Below are 17,016 nucleotides of genomic sequence, written 5' to 3'. Positions count from 1 at the left end.
CTGTCAGCGCTTAGACCACATATGTCAGAGTCAAGGCCCGCGGACCACATCCGGCCCGCGAGAAGGTTTTTTACGGCCCCTGGGATGATCTTGATTTATTATTAGAACCGGCCCGCAGACCGCAGCAAGCCGGCAGCCCGCAGATCTTTTACACGCACCAATACTACATTTCCCACAATGCAACGGTGACGCACCGAGCAGTAGGCTGCTTCATTTCAATATTTATTGGCACAGCAGTTGTCAGCATCACAGTAAAATTAACTTTCAGATACCCATCAAAAATGGCAAAACGGAAGGTGGACACTGAGAACCGGGGGTTTCAAACAAGGTGGGAGTCGGAGTATTTGTTCACGGAGGTAGCTGGAAAACCTGTGTGTCTTCTGTGTGGAGAAAGTGTGGCGGTACTGAAAGAGTATAATCTGAGACGACATTATGAAACGAAACACGCGGACAAAAACAAGAATATGGACATGGAACAAAGGCTACAAAAGGCAGAGGAATTAAAACGAGGCCTCAAATCTAGTTTTATTTTGGCAGAAGAGATCGCTAAATCAGCCCGGCCATTTACGGAGGGGGATTTCATCAAAAACTGCATGATTAAAGTTTGTGACGAAGTTTGCCCAGAAAAAAGGCAACTCTTTTTAAATGTGAGTCTGAGCAGAAACACCATTGCCGAGAGAGTAGACCAGTTGTCCATCAATCTAAAAGAGCAGCTTGTGAAAAAGGCAAAAGATTTCATTGCATATTCCTTGGCTGTGGATGAGAGCACCGACATTTCTGACATTGCCCAGTTGTCAATTTTCATCCGCGGAGTGGACTCCAGCCTAAGCGTGACAGAGGAGTTTTTGGCTTTACGTCCTATGCATGGCACAACTACGGGGCATGATTTGTATGAAGAGGTGTCAAGATGTGTAAATGAGATGGAGCTGCCTTGGGAAAAACTCGTGGGTTTGACAACCGACGGAGCACCTGCGATGTGTGGACACAGGAGCGGACTGGTGGAGAAGATACGGGAAAAGATGCAAGAGGAAAACGCGACAGGTGAGCTGACAGCTTATCATTGTATCATACACCAGGAAGCGTTGTGCGGTAAAGCCTTGAAAATGGAGCATGTAATGAGCATCATCACGCGCACAGTTAACTTTATCAGAGCCAAAGGTTTGAATCACCGCCAGTTCAAGGCATTTCTGACGGAGTTAGAAACGGAGCATGGTGATTTGCCTTATCACACAGAGGTGCGATGGCTAAGCATTTACATTTACATTTACATTTAAGTCATTTAGCAGACGCTCTTATCCAGAGCGACTTAGCCAGGGAAAGGTGCTTCAAAGATGTTTCGAGCTTCGTGAGGAGATTTGTCTGTTCTTGGACAGCAAAGGGAAAGACACAACACAACTCTGAGACGAAATGTTTCTGTGTGAAATGGCTTTTCTGTGTGACATTACGAGTCATCTGAATGCAATGAACTTGCAGCTGCAGGGTCGGGATCGTGTCATCTCTGATATGTACAGTACAGTGAAGGCATTTAAAACCAAACTGACTCTGTGGGAGACGCAGATGCGGAAAGAAAATTTGAGCCACTTTCCCAGCTGCCAGACCATGAAAGAGAAGCTCTCTACCAGTGTGTTCCCGAGCGCACAGTTGGCTGATAAAATAGGTATGCTTGCCGCTGACTTTCGACGCCGATTTGCTGACTTTGAAGCACAAAAAAGCAGGTTGGAACTGCTCGGTAACCCATTTGCTGTTGACGTGGAAAGCTCACCACCAAACCTCCAAATGGAGTTGATTGACCTCCAATGCAATGATGCACTGAGGGCAAAATATGCGGCAGTGGGTGCTGCGGAGTTCGCCCGTTTCCTCCCCGACACAATGCCCCAGCTGCGCATCCAGACTGCTCAAACGTTGTCTATGTTTGGCAGCACATACCTGTGTGAACAACTGTTTTCTTTGATGAACTTGAACAAAACATCACACAGAAGTCGACTTACTGCTGAACACCTCCACTCAATTCTGAGGATTTCCTCAGCTCAGAGCTTTACCCCGAACATTGATGAACTTGTGGAAAAGATGGGACACCACCAAGTATCACCCTCAACCTCAAACAAGTGAACATTACTGTGCAATCACATATTTAGAGTTTTTACTCAGTTCAAGTTTAAAAGTTAAAGTTTAATATTTGTTTTCACTGCATGTTACTTCTCCTTAAACAAAGTGTTGTTTTTGATTAATAGATTTTTGCACTTTATTTTATTGTATTTCAATCCAATTATATTTTTAAAATATTTCAGTTGAGTGGATGATAGAAAATTGCTATTATTGTTTTTTTCTTTGAAGTAAATTTAGCCCACTTTCGCTAAAATAGAAAATATAGGCTACTGATGGTGCCTTGAATACCGGTTTCTTTCATTTAATGTTCATGTTATGGGGATTTTTATATAAAGGAAATTTGTCTTTTGTGTCTGTTGAAAATTAAAGATTACTGACAGAGCCATAAGAAAATATTGCTTTATTTATCTGATCATATTGGAATATATTTGTTAGGTTTTCAGTAGGTTCAATTAGGTTCACTAGACTATATGCGTCATTTAAATTTTTTTCAATGAACATTCGAACAGTCCGGCCCTCGGCTTGTAGCTAAATTTTTTATTTGGCCCTCCGTCCATTTGACTTTGACACCCCTGGCTTAGACCATACGCCGTACACTGCATCAAATTGGTCTGCATGGCTGTCGTCCCAGAAGGAAGCCTCTTCTAAAGATGATGCACAAGAAAGCCTGCAAACAGTTTGCTGAAGACAAGCAGACTAAGGACATGGATTACTGGAACCATGTCCTGTGGTCTGATGAGACCAAGATAAACTTATTTGGTTCAGATGGTGTCAAGCGTGTGTGGCGGCAACCAGGTGAGGAATACAAAGACAAGTGTGTCTTGCCTACAGTCAAGCATGGTGGTGGGAGTGTCATGGTCTGGGGCTGCATGAGTGCTGCCGGCACTGGGGAGCTACAGTTCATTGAGGGAACCATGAATGCCAACATGTACTGTGACATACTGAAGCAGAGCATGATCCCCTCCCTTCGGAGACTGGGCCGCAGGGCAGTATTCCAACATGATAATGATCCCAAACACACCTCCAAGACGACCACTGCCTTGCTAAAGAAGCTGAGAGTAAAGGTGATGGACTGGCCAAGCATGTCTCCAGACCTAAACCCTATTGAGCATCTGTGGGGCATCCTCAAATGGAAGGTGGAGGAGTGCAAGGTCTCTAACATCCACCAGCTCCGTGATGTCGTCATGGAGGAGTGGAAGAGGACTCCAGTGGCAACCTGTGAAGCTCTGGTGAACTCCATGCCCAAGAGGGTTAAGGCAGTGCTGGAAAATGATGGTGGCCACACAAAATATTGACACTTTGGGCCCAATTTGGACATTTTCACTTAGGGGTGTACTCACTTTTGTTGCCAGCGGTTTAGACATTAACGGCTGTTTGTTGAGTTATTTTGAGGGGACAGCAAATTTACACTGTTATACAAGCTGTACACTCACTACTTTACATTGTAGCAAAGTGTCATTTCTTTAGTGTTGTCACATGAAAAGATATACTCAAATTTACAAAAATATGAGGGGTGTTTCACTTTTGTGATATACTATATATATATATAAACATTATATATAAACATTCATACATAAATACATACACACATACATACCTTTTTTTAGAATATACCTTTATTATTCCCTGCAAACCCTACCACCCTTCCCCCAATTGGAGTAAACTAATCAACAATAACACTTATGCGTCTACCTTCAGTTTATACATATTAATAACCTTCAGTGCATACATACACATTTTACAGACACAATCTTTCAATCGTTATATTTAGTTTGTTTTTAGTCCTTCCTCTATTTCTGATGTGCATCCAGTTAGATTTCTATTTGTAACTTTGCTATTTCGCAACATTTCTGAACCTATATACATTTTACAGACCCCGTATGTTTTACATTGGTTATCTTGTTATTAGTCCCACCCTTCAGCTCCATTCAACCTCTCCCATCTGTCTCTTAACACCATCCATATTGGATTTCTATTTGCCATATGTTGTTCAACTGTGATGCTGTGATGCTTCACAAAAGTACCGAACCTTTCTATTCTCATAGTTTCTACAGATTGTAAATTAAAGATAAACATTTTTGCAAAAATAATTATGATATTATTGATTGATTGACTATGACTATGACTATAATCACCCAGTATTGGTATTTACAACGTTAGTTCTAGGTAAATTTTGCAATTCTTCAGCCATTCCTGAACCTGTGACTAAAAACGAGCTACATAATGGACAACACCAAAATAAATGATCTAATGTCTCTGCCTCTTTACAGCAGAATCTGCAGAGCTGGGAAGATTGTATCCCCCCCCATATGTATAACATTCTATTGGTTGCAAGAATTTTGTATAATAATTCAAATTGAAAAATTTGAAGTTTTGAACCCGGCATTGTTTTGCGTATCAATTCATAAACCATGTGCTATGGAATGGGTACATCGAAAATCTCTTCCCAACTATTTTGCAATTTATATGGCACAGCTGTCAGTTTTTTGGTCCTTAAATGAAATTGGTATATGTTTTTATTTAGCACAATTTTCTTTAACCACTTATGGTCTTTAATGCAGGGCCGACAGACAAGTTCATAGAAAATAAAAAAATTGACAGTAAGTTATCTTTAAAAGATTGTGAGTCTAACCAGCCCAAACTATCTAACAACAGAGGAGTAGAGGAGGGCCAGCAGAATTTTGACTAGAGTTGCAGAATTCTGGGAACTTTCAATACATTCCACAGAAATAAATATATTTATAGCAATGGAGGCTGCTGAGGGGAGGACAGCTCATAATAATGGCCGGAATAGAGTGAATGACATAGTATCAAACACCTGGTTTTCATGTGTTTTGATACCATTCCTTTCACTTAATTTTCAGGCATTACACTCTATTCCAGTCATTATTATGATCCGTCCTCCCCTCAGCAGCCTCCACTGCTTAAAATATATTTATTTCTGTGAAATGTATTGAAAGTTCCCAGAATTCTGCAAACTTAGTCAAAATACTGCTGGCCCTCCACTACTCCTCTATTGTTAGATTGTGAGTCTAACCAGCCCAAACAAATCTACCCATCCATTACTAATCTTGATAATCATGGCCTTCAATATAACACAATGTTATTTATCTTTATCTTTACTGGGATTCCCATTAGCTGACGCCATGACGACCACTAATCTTCCTGGGCTCCATGAACACAACAAAACATAATTTACAATTTATATAGAAAAACTGTAACACAATTGACGGTAGTAGACAATACAAACATTTGACATGTAGACATTACAGACATCAGTTCTCGATTGGTCTGGTCAGGGTAGTTTGTTCAATTGCAGTTATGAAGTTATCATAGGTCAGGTAGCTCAGGGTAGATAAACTACCTCAGGGCATTATGCTGATTTACACCTTTTGATTCATTCATTCATCCTCTCCCCACATCTCCATCTTATTACCTGAGACAAATCATATTTTAGTAGTAGTCTAATCAGTCTCTGAATTACAGAAGGGTCAGATGTGTCCAATCCTGTCTGCTTTCTACTGCCGTCAGCATGGGGATTGGCTGCTCCCTGTCGCCACGGAGATGGTGTGGTGTCGTGTAAGCGGTGGAGACAGGGCTCTTTGTTCTCTGTTGGGTACTTTAAATGTACACGGTTGCTTTCCAATTTCTTTCCAAGTGTTGTAAGATTCTGCTGGTTTCTCCTCTGATAGGTAAAGTAACTCGCTCACGGCTGGAGACACTAATACTAATACCAGCAATCTTCCGGACACCTTTTTACCTTTCCCATGGTGTAGTTTTTGCCATCATGTTATCGTATGTTTTCGTGAGGAAGAATCGAGCTTGAGCTCCAGGTTTAATGGACAAACTAGACTTATACGAATATATATCATATTTTATGTTTGTGTCATCCTGCTTAGTGAATCTGACAGCGTACTCGTAAGTTTTGTAAGAATTACTAGCATCTTTGTGATTGGAGTAGAATCCAACCCACGAGTTATAGAAATCAGTCTTCCATTTGGTGAAGGTCTTACTGATGAACAGGCGAGCGCAAGCATAGCCGTTTTTAGTGTAGAGCTGCAGACTGGCGTCATAATAACCCTCTATGCCAACAGGAACCTTCCTGTCTGCGTCATCATACCGAGGCCCGGTTATGAAGACATTTGACCCGTCCTTGGAGAGGAGCTTGACCTGTAGGCCGTGGTTAAGGTACTGGTTGCTGTCATAGGTTCCGTAGCTGCGCTTGTCAAGAGAGCGAGATAAGAGATTATTTCCATTGTTATTAAAGAGTGCCAGCATCACCCCCACATCCAGTAGGCTGTCAGGGACATTAGCCCATCCGAGCCGGGCGTACCCACTTTCTGTGGATTTCACCTGGAGCACAACAGCATAGCACTCTGTGTGGTGGTCATTCACCACTGCCTCTTTCATTATAGCAGTGGACTCATTCAGAGTCATTCTGCCTGCTTCTTCAACCTTGTATGTGCTACCAGTGGGGTAGCATTTCTCTGTGAAGGATCTGGAGTTTGCGTCATAGCCGGCAGCGTACAGAAATGCCTGCACACTGTTATATCCGCATCGGATGATGGTCCTGATCTCCCGCAGGAGGGCGGGGCTGACTTGGTAGGTGTTATGGGGGTCATACTCACTGCTTCTTCGATAGTGCTGTGTTATGTAGACTGCCTCTAACTGTGGCCAGTTGGGGCTTGTTCTGACAACTAACCTGTCCATGTTCCTCTCTATGTTTCCTGGGGCAAGGTAGTAGCTGCGAGTGACATAAGGATAGAGTGGGTATGCTGTTGGTGTGTTGATATTCCCGACTGCGTAGTAACCCTGTGTGTTCTGATCTTGCAGTGGTGGAAAAAGTTGTTCATAGTTATTGAAGTAATGGAAGCCCCAGTCTCCCCTTTCTGGCGAGAACTTTGGTATGAGTACATTGTTGTTATCGATGTATAGGCCTCTAGAGACAAAGTGTAGCAGCATTAGGCCATGACGAGGGAATCTGTGGCCAAACATGGTGTTCCTGAGGTCATTTATTGAGTGAAGGACAGGTATGACTGCAGACACTAAGACCAGTGGTAGCAACAAGAAGAAGATGCAAAGCAAGGCTTTTCTCTCCATGGTAATCCTGTGAGAGAGAGAGAGACAGACAGTATGATAGCAGGAGTACCTCAAGTCTTTAAAATGGATGGATTGATTGCATTTGGAATTGATTGATTACAACGGCGAAGGTGCATAAAGACGGAGGAAATCAGATATGATGTTTTTAGCACCACTCACAGACCCACAAACCACTGCGCACAAAATGGGTCAATGTGTCAATAAATCAACTTTTCCCATTTTTTCAAACTGCCGCAGTCTTGGATCTAGAATTAAGATCATGTATACTGTGCTAATGCTGATACCAAAAAATAGTAATGCAGAGCAATGTACGGAAAATGTTAGCAAATTAGGGTTTTGTGGTAAGTACATGGGAGTTGTCAACGTAGACTTTGATCTGAAGCCATTCTTGTGATTATTATGACTTTGCCATTGTAATTGTCTGTAAGCTTGTGTAGCCAAATTAATCTATGATCGTATGCTATCCATTTGTTGTTTGTATGCTGTTCTTTGTATGACATAATATTTGATAATTAACCAATGATATTAGGCCACTCTTGGCCATGATTACAGACACCTGTGTCTTTTGACACTACATAAATGAGTCATCCCACAGTGTTTGTGATTATACCCCGATGAAGGCTGTCGAAACGTTTGTAATTACATTTTTGCATCTGAGCTCCTAGAGTGTGCGGCTCTCTTTTATTTTCAAGTACATGGGAGTTGCCATCTTTGTTCACTAGTGATGGGGGAAAAAATCTATAAATGTACATATCACAATATTTTGGGATAATATTATATCGATATACACTACCGTTCAAAAGTTTGGTGTCACTTAGAAATGTCCTTGTGTTTGTAAGAAAAGCACATTCATTTGTTCATTAAAATAACATCAAATGTGGGGGGGCTCCCGGGTGACGCAGTGGTCTAAGGCAGTGCTAGCTGGGTTCGAGCCCAGGCTCTGTCGCAGCCGACCGCGACCGGGAGGCCCATGGTGCAGCGCACAATTGGCCCAGTGTTGTCCGGGTTAGGGAGGGTTTGGCCGGTAGGGATATCCTTGTCTCATCGCGCACTAGCAACTCCTGTGGAGGGCCGGGCACAGTGCACGCTGACCAGGTCACTAGGTGTATGGTGTTTCATTACATCATTTACATTTAAGTCATTTAGCAGATGCTCTTATCCTCCGACACATGGCTTCCGGGTTGGATGCGCGCCATGTTAAGAAGCAGTGCGGCTTGGTTGAGTTGTGTTTCAGAGGACGCATAGCTCTTGACCTTCGCCTCTCTCGAGTACGTACGGGAGTTGCAGTGATGAGACAAGACAGTAACTACTAACAATTGGATACCAAGAAATTGGGGAGAAAAAGGGGGTAAAAAAAAACCCATCAGAAATAGTATGTAAACATTGTTAATGCTGTAAATGATCATTGTAGCTGGAAACTGCTGATTTTTTATGGAATATCTACGTAGGCATTGTGGTGTACAGCAGGTCAGCCACCAGGGGGAGACTCGTCGAGGCCTGTGACAGAGTCAGGTATACATCATGAGGCGATGGCGCCATCTGCTGGACGTGACAGGTCGACGCGTTCTCTGCCCATGACTAATTGGGGAGTTGGTGAGTAATCAAGGGCTGATTGCTCACCAGCTGTACAAGCCCCATAAAGCTGCCAGAAGGGCAGCATACAAGCAAGGGCTGGGGGAAGTAAGGTGACTTCCGTGTAGTTGGAGACGGTGCCCGAGCTAAGATGAGGAAGTTTGTGTGCTCGACAGGCTACTGCAAGACCCGGAGGCCAGAAGACGGTATCCTTGAGATGGTCTCATGGGGAGACCTATCATTTTCTTTTGCTTTATTATTCAATAAACACCCTTGAAACCGAGCTAATCATACTTTGTCCGTGTCTGATCTGTTTCAACGTCTTGACCAAACCCTCCGGTCTGCCACAGCATACGGAGGCCCATTATCTGCAACCCTCACTCTTGTGTTCCAATGGCACGTTGTCTTTTTTATTTTTATTTTTTATTTAATCTTTATTTAACCAGGTAGGATAGTTGAGAACAAGTTCTCATTTACAACTGTGACCTGGCCAAGATAAAGCATAGCAGTGTGAACAGACAACAGAGTTACACATGGAGTAAACAATTAACAAGTCAATAACACAGAAAAAAAGGGGTCTATGTACATTGTGTGCAAAAGGCATGAGGAGGTAGGCGAATAATTACAATTTTGCAGATTAACACGAGTGATAAATGATCAGATGGTCATGTACAGGTAGAGATATTGGTGTGCAAAAGAGCAGAAAAGTAAATAAACATAAACAGTATGGGGATGACGTAGGTAAAATTGGGTGGGCTATTTACCGATAGACTATGTACAGCTGCAGCGATCGGTTAGCTGCTCAGATAGCAGATGTTTGAAGTTGGTGAGGAAGATAAAAGTCTCCAACTTCAGCGATTTTTGCAATTCGTTCCAGTCACAGGCGGCAGAGAACTGGAACGAAAGGCGGCCAAATGAGGTGTTGGCTTTAGGGATGATCAGTGAGATATACCTGCTGGAGCGCGTGCTACGGGTGGGTGTTGTCATCGTGACCAGTGAACTGAGATAAGGTGGAGCTTTACCTAGCATGGACTTGTAGATAACCTGGAGCCAGTGAGTCTGGCGACGAATATGTAGAGAGGGCCAGCCGACTAGAGCATACAGGTCGCAGTGGTGGGTGGTATAAGGTGCTTTAGTAACAAAACGGATGGCACAGTGATAAACTGCATCCAGTTTGCTGAGTAGAGTATTGGAAGCTATTTTGTAGATGACATCGAAGTCCAGGATCGGTAGGATAGTCAGTTTTACTTGGGTAAGTTTGGCAGCGTGAGTGAAGGAGGCTTTGTTGCGGAATAGAAAGCCGACTCTAGATTTGATTTTAGATTGGAGATGTTTGATATGAGTCTGGAAGGAGAGTTTACAGTCTAGCCAGACACCTAGGTACTTATAGATGTCCACATATTCTAGGTCGGAACCATCCAGGGTGGTGATGCTAGTCGGGCGTGCGAGTGCAGAGGTTAGGAGGTTTAGGAGGTTTAGGAGGTCTAACCTTGTTTGGAGGTTAGATAGCACAGTGTCCAAGGATGTATACAGAATGGTATCGTCTGCGTAGAGGTGGATCAGGGAATTGCCCGCAGTCTTAGCTAATCCAAGTTTATAATTTTAAAAGCTAATTGATCATTAGAAAAGCATTTTGCAATTATGTTAGCAAAGCTGAAAACTGTTCTTCTTATGAAAGAAGCAATAAAACTGGCCTTCTTTAGACTAGTTGAGTATCTGGAGCATCACCATTTGTGGGTTCGATTACAGGCACAAAATGGCCAGAAACAAAGACCTTTCTTCTGAAACTCGTCAGTCTATTCTTGTTCTGAGAAATTGCTAAGAAACTGAAGATCTCGAACAGCGCTGTGTACTACTCCCTTCACAGAACAGTGCAAACTGGCTCTAACCAGATTAGAAAGAGGAGTGGGAGGCCCTGGGGCATAACTGAGCAGGAGGACAAGTACATTAGTGTCTAGTTTGAGAAACAGATGCCTCATAATTCCTCAACTGGCAGCTTCATTAAATAGTATCCGCAAAACACCAGTCTCAACATCAACAGTGAAGAGGCGACTCAGGTATGCTGGCCTTCTAGGCAGATTTGCAAAGAAAAAGCCTTATCTCAGACTGGCCAATAAAAAAAAAAGATTAAGATGGGCAAAAGAACACAGACACTGGACAGAGGAGCTCTGCCTAGAAGGATAAACTTGGATTAGCTAACACAACGTTCCATTGGAACACAGGATTGGTGGTTGCCGATAATGGGCCCCTGTACACCTATGTAGATATTCCATATACAATTGCCGTTTCCAGCTACAATAGTCATTTTTTTATTTTTTTATTTATTTCACCTTTATTTAACCAGGTAGGCAAGTTGAGAACAAGTTCTCATTTACAATTGCGACCTGGCCAAGATAAAGCAAAGCAGTTCGACAGATACAACGACACAGAGATACACATGGAGTAAAACAAACATACAGTCAATAATACAGTATAAACAAGTCTATATACAATGTGAGCAAATGAGGTGAGAAGGGAGGTAAAGGCAAAAAAGGCCATGGTGGCAGAGTAAATACAATATAGCAAGTAAAACACTGGAATGGTAGTTTTGCAATGGAAGAATGTGCAAAGTAGACATAAAAATAATGGGGTGCAAAGGAGCAAAATAAATAAATAAATTAAATACAGTTGGGAAAGAGGTAGTTGTTTGGGCTAAATTATAGGTGGGCTATGTACAGGTGCAGTAATCTGTAAGATGCTCTGACAGTTGGTGCTTAAAGCTAGTGAGGGAGATAAGTGTTTCCAGTTTCAGAGATTTTTGCAGTTCGTTCCAGTCACTGGCAGCAGAGAACTGGAAGGAGAGGCAGCCAAAGAAAGAATTGGTTTTGGGGGTGACCAGAGAGATATACCTGCTGGAGCGTGTGCTACAGGTGGGAGATGCTATGGTGACCAGCGAGCTGAGATAAGGGGGACTTTACCTAGCAGGGTCTTGTAGATGACATGGAGCCAGTGGGTTTGGCGACGAGTATGAAGCGAGGGCCAGCCAACGAGAGCGTACAGGTCGCAATGGTGGGTAGTATATGGGGCTTTGGTGACAAAACGGATTGCACTGTGATAGACTGCATCCAATTTGTTGAGTAGGGTATTGACGCTATTTTGTAAATGACATCGCCAAAGTCGAGGATTGGTAGGATGGTCAGTTTTACAAGGGTATGTTTGGCAGCATGAGTGAAGGATGCTTTGTTGCGAAATAGGAAGCCAATTCTAGATTTAACTTTGGATTGGAGATGTTTGATATGGGTCTGGAAGGAGAGTTTACAGTCTAACCAGACACCTAAGTATTTGTAGTTGTCCACGTATTCTAAGTCAGAGCCGTCCAGAGTAGTGATGTTGGACAGGCGGGTAGGTGCAGGTAGCGATCGGTTGAAGAGCATGGATTTAGTTTTACTTGTATTTAAGAGCAATTGGAGGCCACGGAAGGAGAGTTGTATGGCATTGAAGCTTGCCTGGAGGGTTGTTAACACAGTGTCCAAAGAAGGGCCGGAAGTATACAGAATGGTGTCGTCTGCGTAGAGGTGGATCAGGGACTCACCAGCAGCAAGAGCGACCTCATTGATGTATACAGAGAAGAGAGTCGGTCCAAGAATTGAACCCTGTGGCACCCCCATAGAGACTGCCAGAGGTTCAGACAGCAGACCCTCCGATTTGACACACTGAACTCTATCAGAGAAGTAGTTGGTGAACCAGGCGAGGCAATCATTTGAGAAACCAAGGCTGTCGAGTCTGCCGATGAGGATGTGGTGGTTGACATAATCGAAAGCCTTGGCCAGATCAATGAATACGGCTGCACAGTAATGTTTTTTATCGATGGCGGTTAAGATATCGTTTAGGACCTTGAGCGTGGCTGAGGTGCACCCATGACCAGCTCTGAAACCAGATTGCACAGCAGAGAAGGTATGGTTAGATTCAAAATGGTCGGTAATCTGTTTGTTGACTTGGCTTTCGAAGACCTTAGAAAGGCATGGTAGGATAGTTATAGGTCTGTAGCAGTTTGGGTCAAGAGTGTCCCCCCCTTTGAAGAGGGGGATGACCGCAGCTGCTTTCCAATCTTTGGGTGGCAACAATTTCGGCAGATAATTTTTTAGAAAGAAAGGGTCCAGATTGTCTAGCCCGGCTGATTTGTAGGGGTCCAGATTTTTCAGCTCTTTCAGAACATCAGCAGAATGGATTTGGGAGAAGGAGAAATGGGGAAGGCTTGGGCGAGTTGCTGTTGGGGGTGCAGTGCTGTTGACCGGGGTAGGAGTAGCCAGGTGGAAAGCATGGCCAGCCGTAGAAAAATGCTTATTGAAATTCTCAATTATGGTGGATTTATCAGTGGTGACAGTGTTTCCTATCTTCAGTGCAGTGGGCAGCTGGGAGGAGGTGTTCTTATTCTCCATGGACTTTACAGTGTCCCAGAACTTTTTTTGAGTTAGTGTTGCAGGAAGCAAATTTCTGCTTGAAAAAGCTAGCCTTGGCTTTTCTAACTGCCTGTGTATAACGGTTTCTAGCTTCCCTGAATAGCTGCATATCACGGGGGCTGTTCGATGCTAATGCAGAACGCCATAGGATGTTTTTGTGTTGGTTAAGGGCAGTCAGGTCTGGGGAGAACCAAGGGCTATATCTGTTCCTGGTTCTAAATTTCTTGAATGGGGCATGTTTATTTAAGATGGTTAGGAAGGCATTTTTTTAAAAATATCCAGGCATCCTCTACTGACGGGATGAGATCAATATCCTTCCAGGATACCCCGGCCAGGTCGATTAGAAAGGCCTGCTCGCTGAAGTGTTTCAGGGAGCGTTTTACAGTGATGAGTGGAGGTCGTTTGACCGCTGACCCATTACGGATGCAGGCAATGAGGCAGTGATCGCTGAGATCTTGGTTGAAGACAGCAGAGGTGTATTTAGAGGGGAAGTTGGTTAGGATGATATCTATGAGGGTGCCCGTGTTTAAGGCTTTGGGGGTACCTGGTAGGTTCATTGATAATTTGAGTGAGATTGAGGGCATCAAGTTTAGATTGTAGGATGGCTGGGGTGTTAAGCATGTTCCAGTTTAGGTCGCCTAGCAGCACGAGCTCTGAAGATAGATGGGGGCAATCAGTTCACATATGGTGTCCAGAGCACAGCTGGGGGCAGAGGGTGGTCTATAGCAGGCGGCAACGGTGAGAGACTTGTTTTTAGAGAGGTGGATTTTTAGAAGTAGAAGTTCAAATTGTTTGGGTACAGACCTGGATAGTAGGACAGAACTCTGCAGGCTATCTTTGCAGTAGATTGCAACACCGCCCCCTTTGGCAGTTCTATCTTGTCTGAAAATGTTGTAATTTGGAATTAAAATTTCAGAATTTTTGGTGGTCTTCCTAAGCCAGGATTCAGACACAGCTAGAACATCTGGGTTGGCAGAGTGTGCTAAAGCAGTGAATAGAACAAACTTAGGGAGGAGGCTTCTAATGTTAACATGCATGAAACCATTTACAACATTAACAATGTATACACTGTATTTCTGAACAATTTGATGCTATTTAATGGAAAACAAGGACATTTCTAAGTGACCCCAAACTTCTGAATGGTAGTGTATATATATCTATATATATATAGAAGATATTTAACATAGAGTAGCAAAAAATGTAACATAGAGTAGCAAAAATATATACATATATATATATAAAATGTATATATTTTTGCTACTGTAGGTTAAATATCTTCTCTGAATTAAGATTCAAAGTGCTCAATCGCTGTTAGGAATTTTGCAGTACAATTCCTAATCGCACGCATTATACAAGTGAGAATTTAGCAGAAAAGGGAACATGTCATTGTAATCAGATAGACCAGATCTAAGATCATAACACTGTTAAATATTTTACAATTCCCAACTGCACACAAATTTGAGTTTAAGAGAAAAAGTATCTATTAGTAAATTCTTCTCTTACCGTGTTCCTGGTGAACCGTCCTCTGATCTAGTGAACACTGAACCACCTCACCTCCTTTTACAGCCCAGCAGAAGACTGACGTCTCCAGAGAAGGAAATGAGTCACACATTCACCCACTAACCTGGCAGACTGCTCAGGTATGTTTGTGTATGCAGCCAAGTTATAACCAGTTATAAGATGCTGCTAGCAGGTTCACCTTTTTACACTTGAGCAGAGTGTTAAAAATGTTGCGTTCCCCTGCTCAGACGTTGCATGTATCAAGCGACGGTTCTGTGCCATGTCATCAACGTTGCCATCGGCACCAGATTGCTATAACATTTATGTGGTTAGCTGATATGTAAAATATCAGGCATGCATCAGCAATGCTTGAGCGCAAAGCCACGGTATCAGAGTGGTCACGAGACTCACTATTTCACTTTCAAATGTATGCTAAGCAAAAACCATTGTTAAACAAACATATAGGCAGAAGTCTACTTTTAACAATTGCCACCGAAAATTTCACTAAAACACATTTAGTAGATGAACAGCACAGATGTCAAGTTTGTTAACAGAATGACAGTAAAATCTCCCTCCTTTTTTATGTGACCAGGTTTCCCCAAAATTCTGTTTCAATATCTACTCTGAATTAATATTCAAAGATGTCTGCAGAAACAACGATGTGTCAGCTATGACACAACTCCTTGAGTTTGAAAAAAAGCCATTTTGGTTGTTGAACTACAGGAAGTTTAGTGGATCAACACCCGGTAACAGATTGATGGTAACAGAATGACATTGTGAGTCCTTGATCTGTACTATACAGAAATGCATCATTATTCTTGTCATTATCTTCATGGTGATGTATCCTAAATGGGTACACAAAAGGTAGAAACATTTAATATTGTCCTTTGCATGTTTGGGTATTATTCTACACATTGGCTATTATTCCCCGAACAAGACCATGTTGTTGGTCCAAACCGAAACAAATCTGTAGCAATCAAAGTTTTGACATCCCAGTACAACACAGTAGATCATTGTAGAGTACAGCACAGTAGAGTACAGCACAGTACAGTAGAGTAGAGTAGAGTGCAGTACAGAACAGTACAGCACAGTAGATCATTTTAGAGTATAGATCAGTAGAGTACAGCACAGGACAGTAGAGTAGAGTGCACTACTGAACAGTACAGCACAGTAGATCATTGTAGAGTAGAGCACAGTAGAGTACAGTACAGTACAGCACAGTAGATCATTGTAGAGTACAGCACAGTAGATCATTGTAGAGCACAGCACAGTAGAGTACAGCGCAGTACAGTAGAGTACAGTAGATCATTGTAGAGTACAGCACAGTAGATCATTGTAGAGTACAGCACAGTAGAGTACAGGACAGTACAGTAGAGTACAGTAGATCATTGTAGAGTACAGCACAGTAGATCATTGTAGAGTACAGCACAGTAGATCATTGTAGAGTACAGCACAGTAGTGTACAGTACAGTACAAGATCATTGTAGAGTACAGAACAGTAGATCATTGTAGAGTACTGCACAGTAGATTACAGTACAGTAGAGTACAGTACAGCACAGTAGATCATTGTCAAGTACAGCACAGTAGAGTACATTACAGCACAGTAGATCATTATAGAGTACAGCACAGTAGAGTACAGTACAGTACAGTAGATCATTGTAGAGTACAGCACAGTAGAGTACAGTACAATACAGTAGATCATTGTAGAGTACAGTGGGTTGAGTCACTGATGTGATCTTCCTGTCTGGGTTGGCGCCCCTCCCCCCCCTTGTGTTGTGCCGTGGCGGAGATCTTTGTGGGCTATACTTGGCCTTGTCTCAGGATGGTAAGTTGGTGGTTGAAGATATCCCTCTAGTGGTGTGGGGGCTGTGCTTAGGCAAAGTGGGTGGGGATATATCCTTCCTGTTTGGCCCTGTCCGGGGGTGTCATCGGATGGGGCCACAGTGTCTCCTGACCCCTCCTGTCTCAGCCTCCAGTATTTATGCTGCAGTAGTTTGTGTCGGGGGGCCAGGGTCAGTTTGTTATATCTGGAGTACTTCTCCTGTCCTATCCGGTGTTCTGTGTGAATTTAATTCTCTCTTTCTCTCTTTCTTTCTCTCTCCCGGGGGACCTGAGCCCCAGGACCATGCCTCAGGACTACCTGACATGATGACTCCTTGCTGTCCCCAGTCCACCTGGCTGTGCTGCTGCTCCAGTTTCAACTGTTCTGCCTGTGATTATTATTATTTGACCATGCTGGTCATTTATGAACATTTGAACATCTTGGCCATGTTCTGTTATAATCTCCACCCGGCACAGC

General features: G+C 43.0%; 1 protein-coding gene across 1 annotated transcript; it reads right to left on the bottom strand.

The window, feature by feature from the left end:
• Positions 1–4,635: 4,635 nt before the first annotated feature.
• On the bottom strand, positions 4,636–14,934 carry LOC124015739. The gene is made up of 2 exons (XM_046331185.1): positions 14,721–14,934; positions 4,636–7,213 (listed from the first exon to the last, which is right to left on the bottom strand). The coding sequence occupies exon 2, from the start codon at positions 7,204–7,206 to the stop codon at positions 5,863–5,865; it is 1,344 nt and encodes a 447-aa protein (XP_046187141.1). The 5' UTR covers positions 7,207–7,213; positions 14,721–14,934; the 3' UTR covers positions 4,636–5,862.
• Positions 14,935–17,016: the final 2,082 nt, after the last annotated feature.

This window comes from Oncorhynchus gorbuscha, linkage group LG26 (genome assembly GCF_021184085.1).
Source record: "Oncorhynchus gorbuscha isolate QuinsamMale2020 ecotype Even-year linkage group LG26, OgorEven_v1.0, whole genome shotgun sequence".
In the NCBI taxonomy this organism is placed as follows: domain Eukaryota; kingdom Metazoa; phylum Chordata; class Actinopteri; order Salmoniformes; family Salmonidae; genus Oncorhynchus; species Oncorhynchus gorbuscha.
The sequence above is the reverse complement of the archived record's forward strand: the minus strand, read 5'-3'. Positions and strand labels throughout refer to the sequence as shown.

Coding starts and splice junctions, on each gene's coding strand:
- LOC124015739 (XM_046331185.1), bottom strand. CDS start 7,206: ATGGAGAGAAAAGCCTTGCTTTGCATCTTCTTCTTGTTGCTACCACTG.